The sequence below is a fragment of the Ylistrum balloti genome, unplaced genomic scaffold (assembly GCF_031769215.1).
Source record: "Ylistrum balloti isolate Yb309-2 unplaced genomic scaffold, AGI_CSIRO_Ybal_v1 Utg369570, whole genome shotgun sequence".
In the NCBI taxonomy this organism is placed as follows: Eukaryota; Metazoa; Mollusca; class Bivalvia; order Pectinida; family Pectinidae; genus Ylistrum; species Ylistrum balloti.
The window spans coordinates 317,515-338,229 of record NW_026781866.1 but is presented as its reverse complement, the minus strand read 5'-3'; the positions used below and the strand labels follow the sequence as shown (position 1 = coordinate 338,229).

Sequence of the window (20,715 nt, the reverse complement as noted above, 5' to 3'; positions counted from 1 at the left end):
GGATATACATTACACTTCCTGGAATTTGTATTCATTAGATATCAATAATTCAATTTTTTGCCAATAAAGCTAGTTCAACTTTGGCTTATGTACTGAATACAATGTATTTGATGCTGGGATCAATTTGAAAGAGAATAGGAAAGATCTAACTGATAATGAAAAAATAAAGAACATACAATGGTTGGAGCCAAGCCCTCTGGGATCTGTTTGATATATTTAAGTTGGATTGGCTAAGTCAGTATCATCTCTTCAGGTTTTGATTTAGGTCATATGAACTACAGTACAATGTATAAGTTATTTTAACCTTTTCAAGCAAAATGTTGCCACCCCCTCCCCTCCCCACCTTCAGCAAGCAGTGAGCCATCAATTTTGCAATGAGACTCTGTCAGGGTATAATGATGTCACACATTTTGTATGTACACCAGTAATGCTGAGTAATCTTTGGACTTGGAAGGGCATGGTACAGGAAGGCATATATTCAAGCAGATTTTGTGCTTCTCTCTTTAAACTTGATAGTTGCACATATACATTTACAACCAAATAAAACAAAAGTAGGACCTTGTTCAAAATACATGTAATATATATCTACACTGAGGCTGTATAACAGTTATGTTTATCTTCTCACCAAAAGAGCTCTCCAATCAGATATTTTTTATGTTTATCATTGATCAGTTGCTGGGAAATATTTACAATTTAATAGACAAATCAACAAAATTATTTCAATTATACATGATGCCAATTTATTCATCAGAACATTGTACACAATTATACTAAAATTAGACTTGGCTTTTGCTGAATGATAAGCTTTTAATATACTATAAATGTACCTAAGGGATTAAAAAAACCCACTATACATGCAGTATTCATTTTATATTTTATTTCAAAATTAAATAACAATCTCTACACTATGAGGCATACTTAAGATAACCGTGTTCTTTATTCTACTGATTTTCACAATCGTGATACACTGTATATAAACGTATAGGCCAATACTATCAATGGAATGTTTTAAACTGGTAGGTATTTTGTAGGACATGACCTTTTCCTAATATTTAAAATATAAAATACATATGTATGTATGTGCATCTTACTTGCTCGGTATATAGAATCTACCTGGCATGTTCAAGTGGCATTACTATATTTTATACAAAAACCCCAATATATTAATTTCAAAATACATTATGGTTTAAAAAATTAATAAATTATCAAATTGACTGTACATAATATGTAAACATTAAATTACTACGCACATTTTTATCACAGACACCATATCAAAGACAAGTTTACCATTACCAACTGAAAATGGTTTTGTTATTAAGTTAACAATATACAAACAACTTAGAACGTTGATCTTACAAAAACTTCTGGAGAGTTTAAAATGCAACACAATTTTGAGGACAAGGTAGACGTTGAGAGAAAAATCAATAGGAAATGTGAAGTCTCAACTAAGCAGAAGGATTGTGATTACTCTTGTCTTGTACACTAGATGCAGTTTTGTAATAATGCACATCTTGATCATAAACTGGCTGCATGAATAATATGTTATCAAAAGTTTTCTCTTTTTCGCAAATTGTTATGAACAGTACAAAGTTATAATCTTGAATTCGGCATTGGCTGTAATACAGTGCACTTTGAGTAGCATTTTGTTCAGTTTTTAACATTTTATTTTCTTCTGTAAGTATTACGTAAATCAAAATTTCAATTTTCATCCTTTTATATTAAATCATTTTCAAAAAATCAATCTAGCAAAACATAGAAATTATCACTGTATTTACTGAATATCACTGACTATGAAATGAGATTCAATATTAATCAGTTAGTATTGAAGTCATCTTTATAACCTTTTGAAACAGAAATTCAAAGAGACCAGAGAAATTGTCAGGGTTTCTATTCAAGCTGTATAGAAGGACTCCATGTATGAAACACCAAGTGCAACTCTCAATACTGGCTCCAATAGTCCCAAAGAGTGAAAAGGTATTACTTTTGTCATATCTTTCACGGCCGATAATTTTAGGAGTTTGAAGTTTAGAGGAAGTCCACTGTCCTTGACATATCACAGTAAAACCACCAGAAATCAGACGCAGCTCTACACAATAGGGACTACTATGCCACATTTCCTATGTGGCGTGTGCTGTGTATGTCTCGCTGTTTCTTGATCTTTTCCATCTCAAACATAAGTGAGTAGGTTGAGTTAAGCAAGTCTTCTGTTGCCTGCTTAAGAGCCACTGATTCCTCCCCTGCTCCTGCTGTGCTGGCCTGAAGACGTGAGGGCAAGGTCATATCCTGGTAAGACTTATATAGGTCAGCATGGTCAGAACGAGGCTGGCGGATTCTATCCGGGGCAGACGATGTCCAAGGATATGGAAAACTAGCTGCAACTTTCTCAGCATCAGCCAATGTCTGGAATATAAAATACACATACAGATGAGTGGACAGAAGTTATTTCACCAAAGGAGAACAAGCAAAATGCATTTGGTAAAATATTCAGAATTTTCTTTCTTCTCATCTGTTTTTCAGTTTAACAGAAAATTCATTATGACATTACACACTATTTTTCAAGCACAAGCTCACATAAATTATTGATATTTGAATATAAATAAAATGAATTGTGAATGTACAATGATCAAAAGAAAAGCATACCAGAAGCACCACACTCAACTGCTGTCAAACTGATATTTTGTAAAATTTTGTGCATTAATTTTTCCTACTGACCAGAGTATATTACAACCAGGATTATTCTTAAAAGCTAAGCAATTCATTATGTATTGTTACAGTGTAGTCCCTAGCATGACGTCTAGAACCACTAGAAGATCTGAAACTGTTAACTAGTTATAGTTTTAAACTGGTATCTTGTTTGATTTTTGAAATGTATTCCTGTTCAAATGGGAAAAAATCCTGGAACTAATTAATATTCAATTACAACAAACTCTTGGTGTGGAAAAAATTGAAGCGTGTCAGTCAGTTGTGAGACCAGATAACATACAGTCAGGAGCTAGGTACAAAATATATAAATTCATAGATATCACATGGATATAATGATATTGACAATGTAACAAATGGGATAAATACTGAAATGAAAAAAAAAACAAAGAAAAAACTTCATCAAGTCTTCTCTCATGTTAGTTGTAAAAGTAACAAAACACAACAAAGGCAATGAATTCATCGTAGTATTATCCCCCACACAACATCGTAGTATTATCCCCCACACAACACTCTAGCATTATCCCCCACACAACATTGTAGTATTATCCCACACACAACATTGTAGCATTATCCCCCATACAACATTGTCGCATTATCCCCCATACAACATTGTAGCATTATCCCACACACAACATTGTAGTATTATCCCCCACACAACATTGTAGCATTATCCCCCACACAACATTGTAGTATTATCCCCCACACAACATTGTAGCATTATCCCCCCCACAACATTGTAGCATTATCCCCCACACAACATTGTAACATCATCCCACACACAACATTGTAGCATTATCCCCCACACAACATTGTAGCATTATCCCCCACACAACATTGTAGCATTATCCCCCACACAACATTGTAGCATTATCCCCACACACAACATTGTAGCATTATCCCCCACACAACATTGTAGCATTATCCCCCACATAACACTGTAACATTATCCCCCACACAACATTGTAGCATTATCCCACACACAACATTGTAGCATTATCCCCCACACAACATTGTCGCATTATCCCCCACACAACATTGTAGCATTATCCCACACACAACATTGTAGCATTATCCCCCACACAACATTGTAGCATTATCCCACACACAACATTGTAGCATTATCCCACACACAACATTGTAGCATTATCCCCCACACAACATTGTAGCATTATCCCCCACACAACATTGTAGCATTATCCCCCACACAACATTGTAACATTATCCCCCACACAACATTGTAGCATTATCCCCCACACAACATTGTAGCATTATCCCACACACAACATTGTAACATTATCCCCCACACAACATTGTAACATTATCCCCCATACAACATTGTAGCATTATCCCCCACACAACATTGTAACATTATCCCACACACAACATTGTAGCATTATCCCCCACACAACATTGTCGCATTATCCCCCACACAACATTGTAGCATTATCCCACACACAACATTGTAGCATTATCCCCCACACAACATTGTAGCATTATCCCCCACACAACATTGTAGCATTATCCCCCACACAACATTGTAACATTATCCCCCACACAACATTGTAGCATTATCCCCCACACAACATTGTAGCATTATCCCACACACAACATTGTAACATTATCCCCCACACAACATTGTAACATTATCCCCCACACAACATTGTAGCATTATCCCCCACACAACATTGTAACATTATCCCACACACAACATTGTAGCATTATCCCACACACAACATTGTAGCATTATCCCCAACACAACATTGTAGTATTATCCCACACACAACATTGTAACATTATCCCCCACACAACATTGTAGCATTATCCCACACACAACACTGTAGCATTATCCCACACACAACATTGTAGCATTATCCCACACACAACATTGTCGCATTATCCCCCACACAACATTGTAGCATTATCCCCAACACATCATTGTAGTATTATCCCACACACAACATTGTAACATTATCCCCCACACAACATTGTAGCATTATCCCCCACACAACATTGTAGCATTATCCCACACACAACATTGTAGCATTATCCCCCACACAACATTGTAACATTATCCCCCACACAACATTATCCCCCACACAACATTGTAGCATTATCCCCCACACAACACTGTAACATTATCCCCCACACAACATTGTAGCATTATCCCCCACACAACATTGTCGCATTATCCCCCCACAACATTGTAGCATTATCCCACACACAACATTGTAGCATTATCCCCCACACAACATTGTAGCATTATCCCACACACAACATTGTAGCATTATCCCCCACACAACATTGTAGCATTATCCCACACACAACATTGTAGCATTATCCCCCACACAACATTGTAGCATTATCCCCCACACAACATTGTAACATTATCCCCCACACAACATTGTAGCATTATCCCACACACAACATTGTAGCATTATCCCACACACAACATTGTAACATTATCCCCCACACAACATTGTAACATTATCCCCCACACAACATTGTAGCATTATCCCCCACACAACATTATCCCCACACACAACATTGTAGCATTATCCCCCACACAACATTGTAGCATTATCCCCCACACAACACTGTAACATTATCCCCCACACAACATTGTAGCATTATCCCCCACACAACATTGTCGCATTATCCCCCCACAACATTGTAGCATTATCCCACACACAACATTGTAGCATTATCCCCCACACAACATTGTAGCATTATCCCACACACAACATTGTAGCATTATCCCCCACACAACATTGTAGCATTATCCCCCACACAACATTGTAGCATTATCCCCCACACAACATTGTAACATTATCCCCCACACAACATTGTAGCATTATCCCACACACAACATTGTAGCATTATCCCACACACAACATTGTAACATTATCCCCCACACAACATTGTAACATTATCCCCCACACAACATTGTAGCATTATCCCCCACACAACATTTTAACATTATCCCACACACAACATCGTAGCATTATCCCCCATACAACATTGTCGCATTATCCCCCATACAACATTGTAGCATTATCCCTCACACAACATTGTAACATTATCCCCCATACAACATTGTAGCATTATCCCCCACACAACATTGTAACATTATCCCCCACACAACATTGTAGCATTATCCCCCACACAACATTGTAGCATTATCCCCCCCCCCCCACAACATTGTAGCATTATCCCCCACACAACATTGTAACATTATCCCACACACAACATTGTAGCATTATCCCCCACACAACATTGTAGCATTATCCCCCACACAACATTGTAACATTATCCCACACACAACATTGTAGCATTATCCCACACACAACATTGTAGCATTATCCCCCACACAACATTGTAACATTATCCCACACACAACATTGTAGCATTATCCCCCACACAACATTGTAGCATTATCCCACACACAACATTGTAACATTATCCCCCACACAACATTGTAACATTATCCCCCACACAACATTGTAGCATTATCCCCCACACAACATTGTAACATTATCCCACACACAACATTGTAGCATTATCCCACACACAACATTGTAACATTATCCCCCATACAACATTGTAGCATTATCCCACACACAACATTGTAGCATTATCCCCCACACAACATTGTAGCATTATCCCCCACACAACATTGTAACATTATCCCCAACACAACATTGTAGTATTATCCCACACACAAGATTGTAACATTATCCCCCACACAACATTGTAGCATTATCCCCCACACAACATTGTAGCATTATCCCACACACAACATTGTAGCATTATCCCCCACACAACATTGTAACATTATCCCCCACACAACATTGTAGCATTATCCCCCACACAACATTGTAACATTATCCCCCACACAACATTGTAGCATTATCCCACACACAACATTGTAGCATTATCCCCAACACAACATTGTAGTATTATCCCACACACAACATTGTAACATTATCCCCCACTCAACATTGTAGCATTATCCCCCACACAACATTGTAGCATTATCCCACACACAACACTGTAGCATTATCCCACACACAACACTGTAGCATTATCCCCCACACAACATTGTAACATTATCCCCCACACAACATTGTAGCATTATCCCCCACACAACATTGTAGCATTATCCCACACACAACATTGTAGCATTATCCCCCCCCCACAACATTGTAGCATTATCCCCCACACAACATTGTAACATTATCCCACACACAACATTGTAGCATTATCCCCCACACAACATTGTAGCATTATCCCCCACACAACATTGTAACATTATCCCACACACAACATTGTAGCATTATCCCACACACAACATTGTAGCATTATCCCCCACACAACATTGTAACATTATCCCACACACAACATTGTAGCATTATCCCCCACACAACATTGTAGCATTATCCCACACACAACATTGTAACATTATCCCCCACACAACATTGTAACATTATCCCCCACACAACATTGTAGCATTATCCCCCACACAACATTGTAACATTATCCCACACACAACATTGTAGCATTATCCCACACACAACATTGTAACATTATCCCCCATACAACATTGTAGCATTATCCCACACACAACATTGTAGCATTATCCCCCACACAACATTGTAGCATTATCCCCCACACAACATTGTAACATTATCCCCAACACAACATTGTAGTATTATCCCACACACAAGATTGTAACATTATCCCCCACACAACATTGTAGCATTATCCCCCACACAACATTGTAGCATTATCCCACACACAACATTGTAGCATTATCCCCCACACAACATTGTAACATTATCCCCCACACAACATTGTAGCATTATCCCCCACACAACATTGTAACATTATCCCCCACACAACATTGTAGCATTATCCCACACACAACATTGTAGCATTATCCCCAACACAACATTGTAGTATTATCCCACACACAACATTGTAACATTATCCCCCACTCAACATTGTAGCATTATCCCCCACACAACATTGTAGCATTATCCCACACACAACACTGTAGCATTATCCCACACACAACATTGTAGCATTATCCCACACACAACATTGTCGCATTATCCCCCACACAACATTGTAGCATTATCCCCAACACAACATTGTAGCATTATCCCACACACAACATTGTAACATTATCCCCCACACAACATTGTAGCATTATCCCCCACACAACATTGTAGCATTATCCCCCACACAACATTGTAGCATTATCCCCCACACAACATTGTAGCATTATCCCACACACAACATTGTAGCATTATCCCCCACACAACATTGTAGCATTATCCCCCACACATTGTAGCATTATCCCACACACAACACTGTAGCATTATCCCACACACAACATTGTAGCATTATCCCACACACAACATTGTCGCATTATCCCCCACACAACATTGTAGCATTATCCCCAACACAACATTGTAGTATTATCCCACACACAACATTGTAACATTATCCCCCACACAACATTGTAGCATTATCCCCCACACAACATTGTAGCATTATCCCACACACAACATTGTAGCATTATCCCCCACACAACATTGTAGCATTATCCCCCACACAACATTGTAGCATTATCCCCCACACAACATTGTAGCATTATCCCACACACATATTATCCCTCACACAACATCATAGTATTATCCCCCACACAACACTCTAGCATTATCCCCCACACAACACTGTAGCATTATCCCACACACAACATTGTAGTATTATCCCCCACACATCATTGTAGCATTATCCCCCACACAACATTGTAGTATTATCCCTCACACAACACTCTAGCATTATCCCTCACACAACATTGTAGCATTATCCCCCACACAACATTGTAGTATTATCCCCCCACACAACATTGTAACATTATCCCCCACACAACATTGTAACATTATCCCACACACAACATTGTAGCATTATCCCCCACACAACATTGTAGCATTATCCCCCACACAACATTGTAGTATTATCCCCCACACAACATTGTAGTATTATCCCCCACACAACATTGTAGCATTATCCCCCACACAACATTGTAACATTATCCCCCATACAACATTGTAGCATTATCCCCCACACAACATTGTAACATTATCCCCCACACAACATTGTAACATTATCCCCCACACAACATTGTAGCATTATCCCCCACACAACATTGTAACATTATCCCCCACACAACATTGTAACATTATCCCACACACAACATTGTAGCATTATCCCCCACACAACATTGTAACATTATCCCCCACACAACATTGTAGCATTATCCCCCACACAACATTGTAGCATTATCCCCCCACACAACATTGTAGCATTATCCCTCACACAACATTGTAGCATTATCCCTCACACAACATCGTAGCATTATCCCCCATACAACATTGTAGCATTATCCCCCACACAACATTGTAGCATTATACCCCACACAACATTGTAGCATTATCCCCCACACAACATTGTAACATTATCCCCCACACAACATTGTAGCATTATCCCCCACACAACATTGTAACATTATCCCACACACAACATTGTAGCATTATCCCCCACACAACATTGTAGCATTATCCCCCACACAACATTGTAGCATTATCCCACACATAACATTGCTGCGATATCCCCCGGCGCCACTGTAGGCAACAGGAAATATTCTACAATTGAAATTCCAAACAACAAACAACTAGGCCACACAGCCTGATGTAAATGAATCCAAAGATTTGTAGAAGTGAGTGTAAAAATTGACATACCCCTTGATACTGTTTCTGGCACACACAATTCAATAAACAAGAAATGGACAGAGAAGAATGGCTGACTCCATCTTTTTGTTAGTCAATGGTTTCACTTGCCTACTACAGATAAATATGGTGTCTATGAGTGATGAAGCACATATCACACTGATAAGTTTTGTTTGTCATAGCCTAGATATAATACTATGACACTCTGTCTAATCAGACTATGTTTAACCACTGATCTGGCTTATCTGACCCGCTTGCTGACTCATTAAAGCTGAACATCTAAATGAAAACAGTAATTTACCAATTAATTCCAATTTAAATGACTTGAGTTTGTCTCAGTTTTGGGACAGAATCAATAAATTTCCTCACTTGTGCAGACTCTAAACCCAATGATGGAGAGAATCATACACAAATGCCAAAAGAGGAGTTTGGAAACTTAAATCATGTCTTCCCTGTACCCACACATTAAGAAAGAAAGCAAATCTCAAATTCTGAAAGGTTTCCCTCATAAGTCACCTCTCACAAGCTCAGATATTAGTAGCCTCTGACAAGCTCCCACATTAGTTGCCTCTCACAAGCTCCCATCTCAATTGCCTCTACATTTATATAAATTTACAGCAGGCTTACCATCTTTAATTCCCGACAAAAATACTTATATCCTTAAATACCCTCTAAATATACCATTTAAAAAATATTCATAACTTTGATAAAACACAAAAAAATCAAAACCAATCTCCTAAGTGGTTAGAATGTAAAATTAAGTTTACTTTATTACGAGAAAGTTTCTACAAGTAAGCAAACAGAAAATTGTTTACTTGTGTGAAAGAATAGATAAAATACACATTCCTGTTGAGGGCCTCAGCCAGGAACAGAACTAGAGTCTTCAGCATGGTAATCAAATGGCTCTACAAACTAAGCTAAAGAGGCCTGCTTGATCTGCTGAGTAACAGAGCCTGTATTTAACACTATGTACAAGCCACACCCACCTAATCCTTTTACACTTTACTATAAACCTGTTGCTGCCTAAGATATTAAGGTTAGTCCCTTTGAGAACCAATCACAGCAATATAATATACAATGTCATATAAGTAAAAGCAGTCTGCCTTTCACCAAATTAAATTATACTGATTGTTTTGTATCAAATTGACCTGTCTGCTTGTCCACTGGTTAATTCTATCAGCTGATCTTGATGAACCAGTTCTGTTCCACTACAAACCAGACAATAAATGTATCTATGGTAACAAATACATTCAGTCTAGCAATTTGATTTAAAAGCACAACAAATCAATCTGTAATATTTTGTCTTTTTCTTTACACTGCTGCAGTAATTACCAGGTACACAGAATCAGGACAAACTCTAGGTGGTAACTTATCTAAACATGCCACTTTCTCATCTATGTTGTGCTTTTTTCCATGTTTTATTGTTAATCGTGATAACAGGCTAATAAATATAAAGAAATATTACTTCATCCACTGTCTCAATAAACAAAAGATAAAAGATAGTATATAATCTATTATTTCCGAGATTTTATCACAATTTACTCCATCCATCAAGTTCACTTTACTCCTGATCACGTTTATTTCACACCTGGTGTTATTTTACAGTAAAAAATGTTGGACCAATCTTGCCACATTGAATACTGAATGTTGAAAAAACTTCAATCTATTGTGTGTTGACTTCCATGAAAGTAATTTGTAATGTGATCTAAATATTCCAATAATGGTGTCCTATGTTCATCAGATTTATTTTACCCTAAATCACGTTACAACTTCTAAAGTTATGAAAAGATCACAGTAATTAATACCATCATTTATCAAACTGTCTATAACGAGAACATGGGACAATTTGCTAGTCTTACAATTAGGGAGTCAAGATCACATTCTGCATCTAATATCACGGAGTACCTCTAATTCATCCAAATTCCTAGAAAGTTTTTAACATGTTTCTAATCAAAAGGAGGAAAACAAACTTCATATAATCTTAGAAAAGACGTGTCACTAAGTATTGAAAATTTACAGCAGTTTCACAATCCAAATTCTTTTCCTATTTTCTCATATGTCAAGAAAATGAGACATTAAGATCAGGATAAATCATACAGAAGCTGATCTCTCAGTATACAGGACTTAACCAATTACAAAAACAAAGTGGCTATCCCAGTTCTCACCGTTTGTATCATGGATTTAGTACCATGCGTAGCATCTCGCAGGCCTACATTGGAGGCAGCCGGCACCATGGATGGCACAGCATTCTCATAGCCTTTCACACAATGCTGTAAACAATCAAGGAAAGAGAATTTATGTTGTAATTGTACTAGTTTCAGAATCAAGTGGTAAAGCACCATCAGCACTTACCCATCTTCTAACTGTCTGTAGTCACATTGTTTATCAATCTGATAGCTTTCAGGATCAGCTACATAGCAATAAGCTAGGAATACAGTCAGCTATAAATTGGCAGTAAACCTTAATTTGCAAGTCACAGTATAACCATGATATAGAATGCTCAAAATATTGTGTCATTTAAATTTGAAAATAAAATTTCAGAAATCTGAGTTCAGAGTTAATTGGTTCAGGTTTCTTGGGGCCAGTAATATTCACAGTCAAAAGAAATAACATTTTAACTTTTTGTCGAACATTGTCCAACAATTGTTCCTGATATCACTTTAACAAAGTGTTTAGGTCATTTAGTCATTACTGATGATCATTTTCTCCAGGCTAAACATACAAATGAGAAATATGCGACGGCACAATACAATTGTACATGTATTGCTGTGAATTGTTTTCATTGACCATTCATATTTCATGTTTTTTCTAAATCAGAATGAAATTGAATTTATTTGATATGAACATTATTTGTGGAATTCTTGTCAAGTACATCTGCTTTTTTCATCAAGACATTAAATGAAAAAAAATTCAGTTCATTGACGACAATGTATGTATGGTCTTTAAAATCAGTCTGGATATAACCAAGGAAAGATTTTAACAACCTCCATTCATTATAAAAGACTACAGTTCACTACATTTTAACAGCCTTCAAAAGTGTTTTGCTAATTATTTTCCTACAGTGCAGTAACAGTACTTACCCTCGATAAAGAAAATGAATCTGTGTCATCAATACTCTTTCTGCGATGCGGTTTAACCCGGTGAGGAGACAACAAGGTAGACCTTGGAATGCTCACCCTGTAAATCATTGTATACTGATCAACAATTTTCTATGATTTATTATTTATTTCTGTCTACAGCATACATGAAATATAAATCAAAACCTATTGACAGTGTGAAGGTCTGTCAATATTTGTTACAGCTACCAGGGTATCGCCTTTAAAGGTTCCTTATCCTACTGTCTGTACAAGTATACCATACAATAATATAGGTATAAATAAGTAAGGTACAGACAACACCTGTATGACCTAGAATTCATTGTGTCTCATCGTCTTGGCATCACATTTTTTTCCAAAAATAATTTCACTTTTTTTTATCAAACCTATATACCACAAGTAAAGTTTGAAGAAATAATTGAATTTATCAAACACTCCCTTATGAGTTTCACAGAAAATAAGTTTAGCAAGTTACACATCAAATTAATCAAGTTTGATCAATTTTATTTTACATATTTATTAACAAAGATGTCAAGTTTTTTAAAGTATAATTCTGAAAGAAAAACAAATGACATAACATACATCATAGTTGAATTCTTTTCAACATACTATTATGATTGTTATTACAATCTTAACGACCAGTCAACACATGAAAGGTCATTAGGGCCATCAACATGTAAACCACACAGTGATCCAAAACGGAAATAACATCAAACAAACTAAAAGGTAAAAGACATATGCTAAAAGTCTTAAATGGTTATATTATCAAAAAAGATTGAAATGTTAAGTAATAATCTATAATATAGACATCTTTCAGATAACCTAGAATTTTATCAATCTCAACAATTTCAAAACAGGTCTTCAGGTTAGATTAGAAGAGGCCATAATAAGATGACAGTTCTACAACAAAACAGTATAATGTACCCTAGTACCTGACAAATCTGGGCTCCTCAAATGTAGGGGGTTTACTTTTCTTCGTTTCTTTATCCTCGCTGTCTGAGTAGTTGAATACCCCCTGCTTCAGTGGCTCAGTAAACAGTCGGTCGTTAACAGTGTATGGCTTCACCTCTGAAAAATACATGGTTACCTTGTGTTAGCATTATACTCATGTACAACATGGGTTTTTTTTATTGAAATAAAAGAAACAATATTTTATTTTTTACAAACTTCAATCCAAAATGATTCCTAACATTCATTGATAATTGTGTATATCAAACACATAACTGACATTTCTACCATGCATAATTCAATCTGTTTCGAATTACCTTCATCCATCCAGAAAATCAATTAATATCTACTGTAACATTTCATTTGATCTTCAATTACCTACAGGTAGAATGTAACATCTTTTAACTATCCACTTCTCCAATAACAGTAGTGTATTCCTAACAGATACTGATAAGTTTTGTATTTGGATTCCAATCTACATGTACATCATACTGCTGGCAAAACTGAAAGTTTCTGTATGTATATGTCACAACATTTTGTAGCCACCAAAAGTTTCTGTAGGTACATGTAAGAAATTGTCAGAGATTAATAAATAAAACAGATATTGTGAGAAAGTAAGAAATTATGAATAAGTATATATTTAATCAATAATCATTATCACAGTTAAATATTTATTTTCTGTGAAGACCTGACTGTTAGAAACATATTGATGGTTTATTTGTTTGGCTATATTTGTTCATGTTGATTATATAACATTATGTAAGCACTTTAACTAACATTTCTGGCATGCATGTGACTTGGCCATTTCAAATGAAAAAGAGATTGTGTGGACTGGACAGCAATTTTTATGTCTCTAAAACAATAATCTTTTTCAATAGTTATATGTTATTGTAGATACTGGAAACCATGCCAGAAAGATGTAACTTCATGAATATTCAGAAAAATGACAATACAAAAAATCCTTGCAATCTGAAATTGATATCATAAAGTCATTATTAACAGTGAATTGTTCAACAAACAATAATCAAAAACGACAATACTTAATGAAATCCAACAGTGTATCATTTGTTCATAGACTACTATCAACACCAGCAGTCTAAACCTCAAACATGAACATGTAAGTAGCTTTATAAAGCATGCAAATACTAACATTATTGTCAGTAAATCTAAGTACCCCAAGGAGGTGTAGTTAACGTGATTATCAAACTCTTATCTCGATAAAATCAATCTTAATTTTAAAAGATAAAAGACTCATCGTTTGAACTTCTTTCATTTTAAGTTTAATGCAGATAAACTAAATAAACAGCCTTATTGTTACTGGAAAACCCTTAACTCATGTAATATTCAATTAACAGAGAAATTTTGTATTTCGTTGGAAAGACATGATACCAGATTTTTATCACGGCATATGAGTTGTTAACTATGATATCACGTCTTGTCTTGTGGAATCATAATGATAATGTTGACCGATGGAATTGTTTTCAGGAGTTCTAATCAAATATGGGTAACAACACTGATAAATGATCCGACACTCCTTGACCTGGTAATTCTAGACCAACTTTCCTTATATCAATCTGGCATTGATAAATAACTGAACTTGAGACCCATATAATAAAACTTTAAGGACACCTGAACTCAAAAGAATTTGGACAGTTGCAATAAAAATGCAAAGTAGTTATGAGATAACATTATTTTTTTAATGTATCCACTTACTAGGACCAGTTCTGCGCCTTTCTCCTAAGAAACAAATACAAACATTCCTTTATATCAGAGAAAAATTCAAGGTAGAGCCATGTTTATTTGAAATGGTGGACCCTTGTAACACAACAATACAGTTGAAGTCTAGATGTTTACACAAAGAGTAAAGGATCAGTACAAACAAAACGACACTTCTTTTAAAAAAAATAAACAAATATAAAATTCAAATAAAAGCCTCAATTAAGATGTAAACAGAATGATAGGTATGAAGACATGGCTGATAGTTTGAAATCTTTCTGAAAAGTAATAATGCTAGTTTTACTTTTATATCAGAAAACTAAGTGATATCAATTCAGTTTTCTAGCATTCCCCGAAAAAGTTTGTTTTGTAAACTGATTTATATATCATAAGTGTCAAATAAGCAGGAAACTGTATCTACACAGCATATAATATATACATTTCTCATCTGTTGTAAGATAACACATGTTAAGCCCATTAAATAAATAGATGAATAAATAACATATATTTATCATATGATTGCTATATTGTTCCATAAATATACCCATGTTATATTTCTGTGTATGAACCCATATTGAATAAATAAAACTAAATGATATCAAACACTGGCAGATTATATTGCGTGTCACAAATGAGACCATAAATACAATGTATCATCGATATAATATTACTATAGATTCACACTGACTTATGTTTGACATGGTAGAAGAGCATTTTTCAGCAAAAAATCAAAATTTTCAAAAATAAATGTTTTTCTGCTTAAATCAAAATGAAAATTTCCCAAAAATAATTGATCATGGTATGCAATTCATGAACTTTGTCAAAATTTTTGCAATTTAACTTTTAAAATGTTGTCAAAAAGGAAAATTACTCACATTTATTTCATACAAGATGGAACAAATGAGACGGAAACTCATGTAAGATACTTTATAGTGGTACATACACAGCAATTCCATCAATTTAAAATAAAGCAAAAACTAATACCAACATTAGGAGGAAAGAGTTTCAACTACATGTACATATGTCTAAATACAAATATGTCACTGCATCACACTTACTCGTTTCCTCCAAGGCCTCAGCTACAGGAGATGGTTCACGGTCTCTGCTGGCTAATAGATCATCAACACCACTGAAAAAAGAAATGTTTTTTGCTGTAGAGACAGTAATCAAAACATGCACATCAAAACATGTGGTCAATTCAATTTGTGATTTTTTAAAATTTTCTTGTTTAATGTTTTCTTATATTGTAAATCATTGTTTGACATTAGAAAAATAATATCAATACCCTGTTTTGTGTATAAAATGTACCTGAATTTGAAATTAAAACCAGTTTCAAACAAATATTTCTAACTGCTTATATTACAATGTTATCAATCAAAACAAAATCAGTTATAAGAAAACAAATTAAACAACAAAGATAAATTTTGAACTTTAATTTCACAGTATTTAACTTCTATCTCTATAAACACATTATATTTGCGTTACAAACAGCTTTGCAATTCAATAAGAAAATACTAATTTTTCTTGTCAAGAAAACATGTGTGATGATAATAAAGCCTATCTAATTTCAAAGAAATCAGTCAAAAACTGGAAGAGTAAAAAGTCAAATCAATTAAATGACAAACCATGCTTCCCAAATGAATGTTGAAGTCCAGGCAAAATTTCTTATTTGCACATAGAATTAATTCAAGGTCAATACTCAGATAAAAGAAAGAATAAGAGATAAAACACTTGCCTAATAAAAGTGTTAACTGATACTGTATTAGTGAAAATAATTTTTTGTGTGAACTAACAGATCTTGTGTTATTAATCATCTTCAGTTTATGTATGTTAAATATAATATCAAACATATGAACTGTTCTCAATATTCAATATATATAATGACATGTTAATTTGGTAATTTTAACCAACAGTAGTCCCCTCTGGTATTTCTGCAGGAGGATGACTTATTTCTTGATAAACATTTAGAGATTTTAAAGGAACTGAATGACTTTAAGAAAAACGAAAGAAAGAAAATGTGTGTTGAAAAGCAGTCACTCACTCCATGTAAAAGTTGTTAACACATTCATCCCTGTTTATACGTCGGAACTCTCTCAGTTCCTCAAAGTAGTCTTCGGAATGGTCCATCGCTCCACGGTCATTGTCAAGCAAAGCTGCAATCCAGTCATAACCAAGAAGATGGCGATCCATATCAGGCACGCTCACACTTCCATCCCGTGATGAAAGAAAGCTCACTTTATTGAGGGACTAAAGAAGAAAAAAAATGATAAATGCTATTTGATTCAAGATTTAAATAATATATTAAACAATATTTATTAATTACTAACTATCTTGTAGATCATATCAACATTCTTTAGTTTCATTCACTAATGAAATTTTATGTCACTACTTATAAAGACTAAGCCATTTTTGTTAGCTCCTTGAATTATGTTCTGCATTCAATCTATATGACCGACATTTTGTAGTTTAATAACAGAATTTCTCTACAATGTACCTAGAATATATCATTACACAAGCATCTTGCAATAAATTGTAGAACATATTAGAATTACGATATGTAAGTATTTCATATTATTCAAATTGGCACTTTAATTACATTTACTGACATTTAATTCATGTAATCAATTTTAAATTTGAAAACTGAAATGGCTGAGAGACATGTACAGTGCATTTCATAATTTATTATCAGCATATCTCAAAATATATCGGGAACCAAAACATTACCTCTAAATCAAAGATTACATCATATGATACTACAGTAAATGTGTCATATCAGTGTCTTATTACCAAGCATGGGGTTACTGAAATATCAATGTGGTTTGTTGTTTGGTTTTAACTCTTTCATACCCTTTTCAGATCCTTTGGTCCAGTTGTCAGGAGAATTGATTTTGGTTTGCTCATGGTGTCTCTGATGAAGTTGGCCACCTTCCTGTCATTCCCAGCTGACTGTAACATCCTTTCATGGTCAGCAGCATTGTTGTTAGACTCTACTTTACCTATATCAGTATCTTCTGGGTGGTCACCAAACTTTGATCTCAGGTAGTTGATATCACTTTCATCAAATTTGGAGTAACTAAAATTTAATCTTGATTCATCATCCTCCCTACATAACTCACTGTCATTAAACTTTGAATCAACTTTTACATTTTTGTCGATTATTTTCCTGCGTATCTTCACTTCTGTATCTCTGTCAGCATCACACGACCTGTCAACCTCTGATCTCAAATTTGACAACTGTTTACATAGCCTGTCATCAGCATCAACTACTTTTGGAGCAGTGAGACTGTTTTCACTCTCTTTAAGATCTAATTCTTTGTCACCAACATCTTGTTTTCGGTTTTGGGTATTGAGATTATTTGAGTCTGTAAGCACACCATTACATAATTTGTTTGTTTTTTCCCCATTTGACTTTTTTCTGCTATTTTGCCTGGCTCTAGCGAGCTGCTGTCGAGCTCGAGGTTGTTCATTAATTGTTCTCTTTTCTACAATTGTGGAGACATCTAACTCTGCTTCCCTCGAGGAACATTTCTTTCCTCCAGACTTTTCTGTATTGATGTTTTTGATATTTTTATGTGTGATTTTTCCCTTTAAATTAGTGTCTTCATCAGATTGGTAGTTGACTACATTCTGAAGTTTGCCTTGTCTTGCCTTCAAACGCTGCAAAAGCACTTTGCTCTGAGCTCGTAGCTGTTCATCAATATCCATCTCTTTGGCTGCCTACACCTGAATAATACAAGAATATTGGTGGATCTATGAAACTCCACACAAAAAATGACTTTATAAAACACAATATTTTACCAAAGGACAATAGTTCTATAATTAAGGGGTCGACAGCAATGAATTTGGTATTAGCAAATTCTCTTAATATGACTAATGTATGCACCAAGTTTCATCATCCTAGTCTTAATGCAAATAAAGCTATTTTCATGGCACAACCATTTAACAAGAACAATAACTCTGAGTGGTTTGCTACACTGCATCTTGCTTTTGTATGACTGATGAATACATCACCTTTCAAAATCCTAGTTTAAAAGCAGGCAAAGTACTATTCCTTCAGACACAAAATTTTGACAAAGGGCAATAATTCTGTAATTAATGGGGTTGATGGCCCTAATATTGGTACACTGCACATTGTCTTTGTTTAATCCATGTATACACAGAGATTCATTATCCTACCTTAACTGCAGGCAAAGTTATGCTGTGAACAAGAATTTTTTAACAAAGGGCAATAACTCTAGGGTAAAGGGACCCTGAATTTGGTAGAGTTCACATTTTCTTAGTATGATCAATGTATCATCCATGTTTCATTATCCTAGTTAAAATACAAGCAATTTTAAATTTTGCTCGAGACACAAAATTGTATCAAAATACATGTTAAATATACCAAAAATTCTTGAAGAGCATAAAAACTGAAATCCTTAATTAGGTGTTCAGTGAAATAGTAAAACAATGACAGATTCTAGAAACCATATCAATGGTGGCTTGAATTATAACTACATAATCCTGTAGGCATGTATCAGGAGTACACCAGGCTTAGGTATACACATAAATCTCTGATGAATCAATGTCAAATACTAACATCTTTATAAATTTGTAGACTTGAGTGTGTCAATGAACTTTTTACATTGATACCTATGCTACTATTTGTCCTTTACATATAAGAGGTAAAAGTCTACCTGATTGCATTGACAGATTCCGTTACAAGGTGCCCGTCATAAGTTTCTCGCTGTGTCGAACTGCTAACATTGTTGGAGTACATTTCTTTATGACATTGATACAATAATATGCATTACCATGGACTAGCACATGTTCTATTATCAATTTGAAATAGTCACTACACACTTGTATTGGAAAATTGAAACTGCAATAACAGCATCAATAATGCCAAAAAAAAAAGGTTCCATTTCGGTTTGCTTCACACAGACGTTACATAACGACTGAGACATGTATGCATGAACGTCATTTTCAGTTGGAATCTTATTCCATGTTCACTGTCGTTTAGCTTTAAACTTACCTTGTATCAAAACAATATTTCACTTTATTTTATTCGTAACTTGTCTGTCCGTCCTGCCTGCCAGATTGTTAATATCACTAAATGAATTTTCTATCGTTCCCGATCACAATTAATCAGTTACACACATTCAAATTCCCTAAAGTGTCCATGCCGTGCACTTGATGCATCAGAACACTACAATAGGCCTAAAGGTCTCTAATCTGAATCTCGACTCGGCTGAACATGCACACACAAGTTTCATTAAGTAAGCGTTATTAGTAACGTAAAAAATAACTGATGGAGTAAAGAATTTTCATTGTAAAATGGTGCATAAATACCATCCATGTGGAAATAATACCTGAAATGTTAGCTCTCCTTTTCAAATACTGCAATTATTACAATTTCGACTATGCATCAAAAGACAATTACAGACATGTCCTCCATTTTGGCCGCGTAGATTGAAACA

At 35.1% G+C, this 20,715-nt stretch overlaps 1 protein-coding gene across 1 annotated transcript; it reads right to left on the bottom strand.

Moving 5' to 3' along the window:
* Positions 1 to 780: 780 nt before the first annotated feature.
* On the bottom strand, positions 781 to 20,686 carry LOC132564947 (uncharacterized). Its single transcript, XM_060229582.1, has 8 exons — positions 20,608 to 20,686; positions 18,104 to 18,979; positions 17,298 to 17,503; positions 16,315 to 16,385; positions 13,525 to 13,660; positions 12,578 to 12,674; positions 11,663 to 11,767; positions 781 to 2,400 (listed from the first exon to the last, which is right to left on the bottom strand). Exons 2-8 carry the CDS (start codon positions 18,959 to 18,961, stop codon positions 2,104 to 2,106), a joined length of 1,770 nt encoding a protein of 589 aa, XP_060085565.1. The 5' UTR covers positions 18,962 to 18,979; positions 20,608 to 20,686; the 3' UTR covers positions 781 to 2,103.
* Positions 20,687 to 20,715: the final 29 nt, after the last annotated feature.

Coding starts and splice junctions, on each gene's coding strand:
- LOC132564947 (XM_060229582.1), bottom strand. CDS start 18,961: ATGGATATTGATGAACAGCTACGAGCTCAGAGCAAAGTGCTTTTGCAG. Junction 16,386..17,297: donor GTTAACAACTTTTACATGGA/GTGAGTGACTGC, acceptor TTCTTTTTTCAG/TGGTGTTGATGATCTATTAG. Junction 13,661..16,314: donor TGAGGCCTTGGAGGAAACGA/GTAAGTGTGATG, acceptor TGTATTTTTCAG/AGGTGAAGCCATACACTGTT.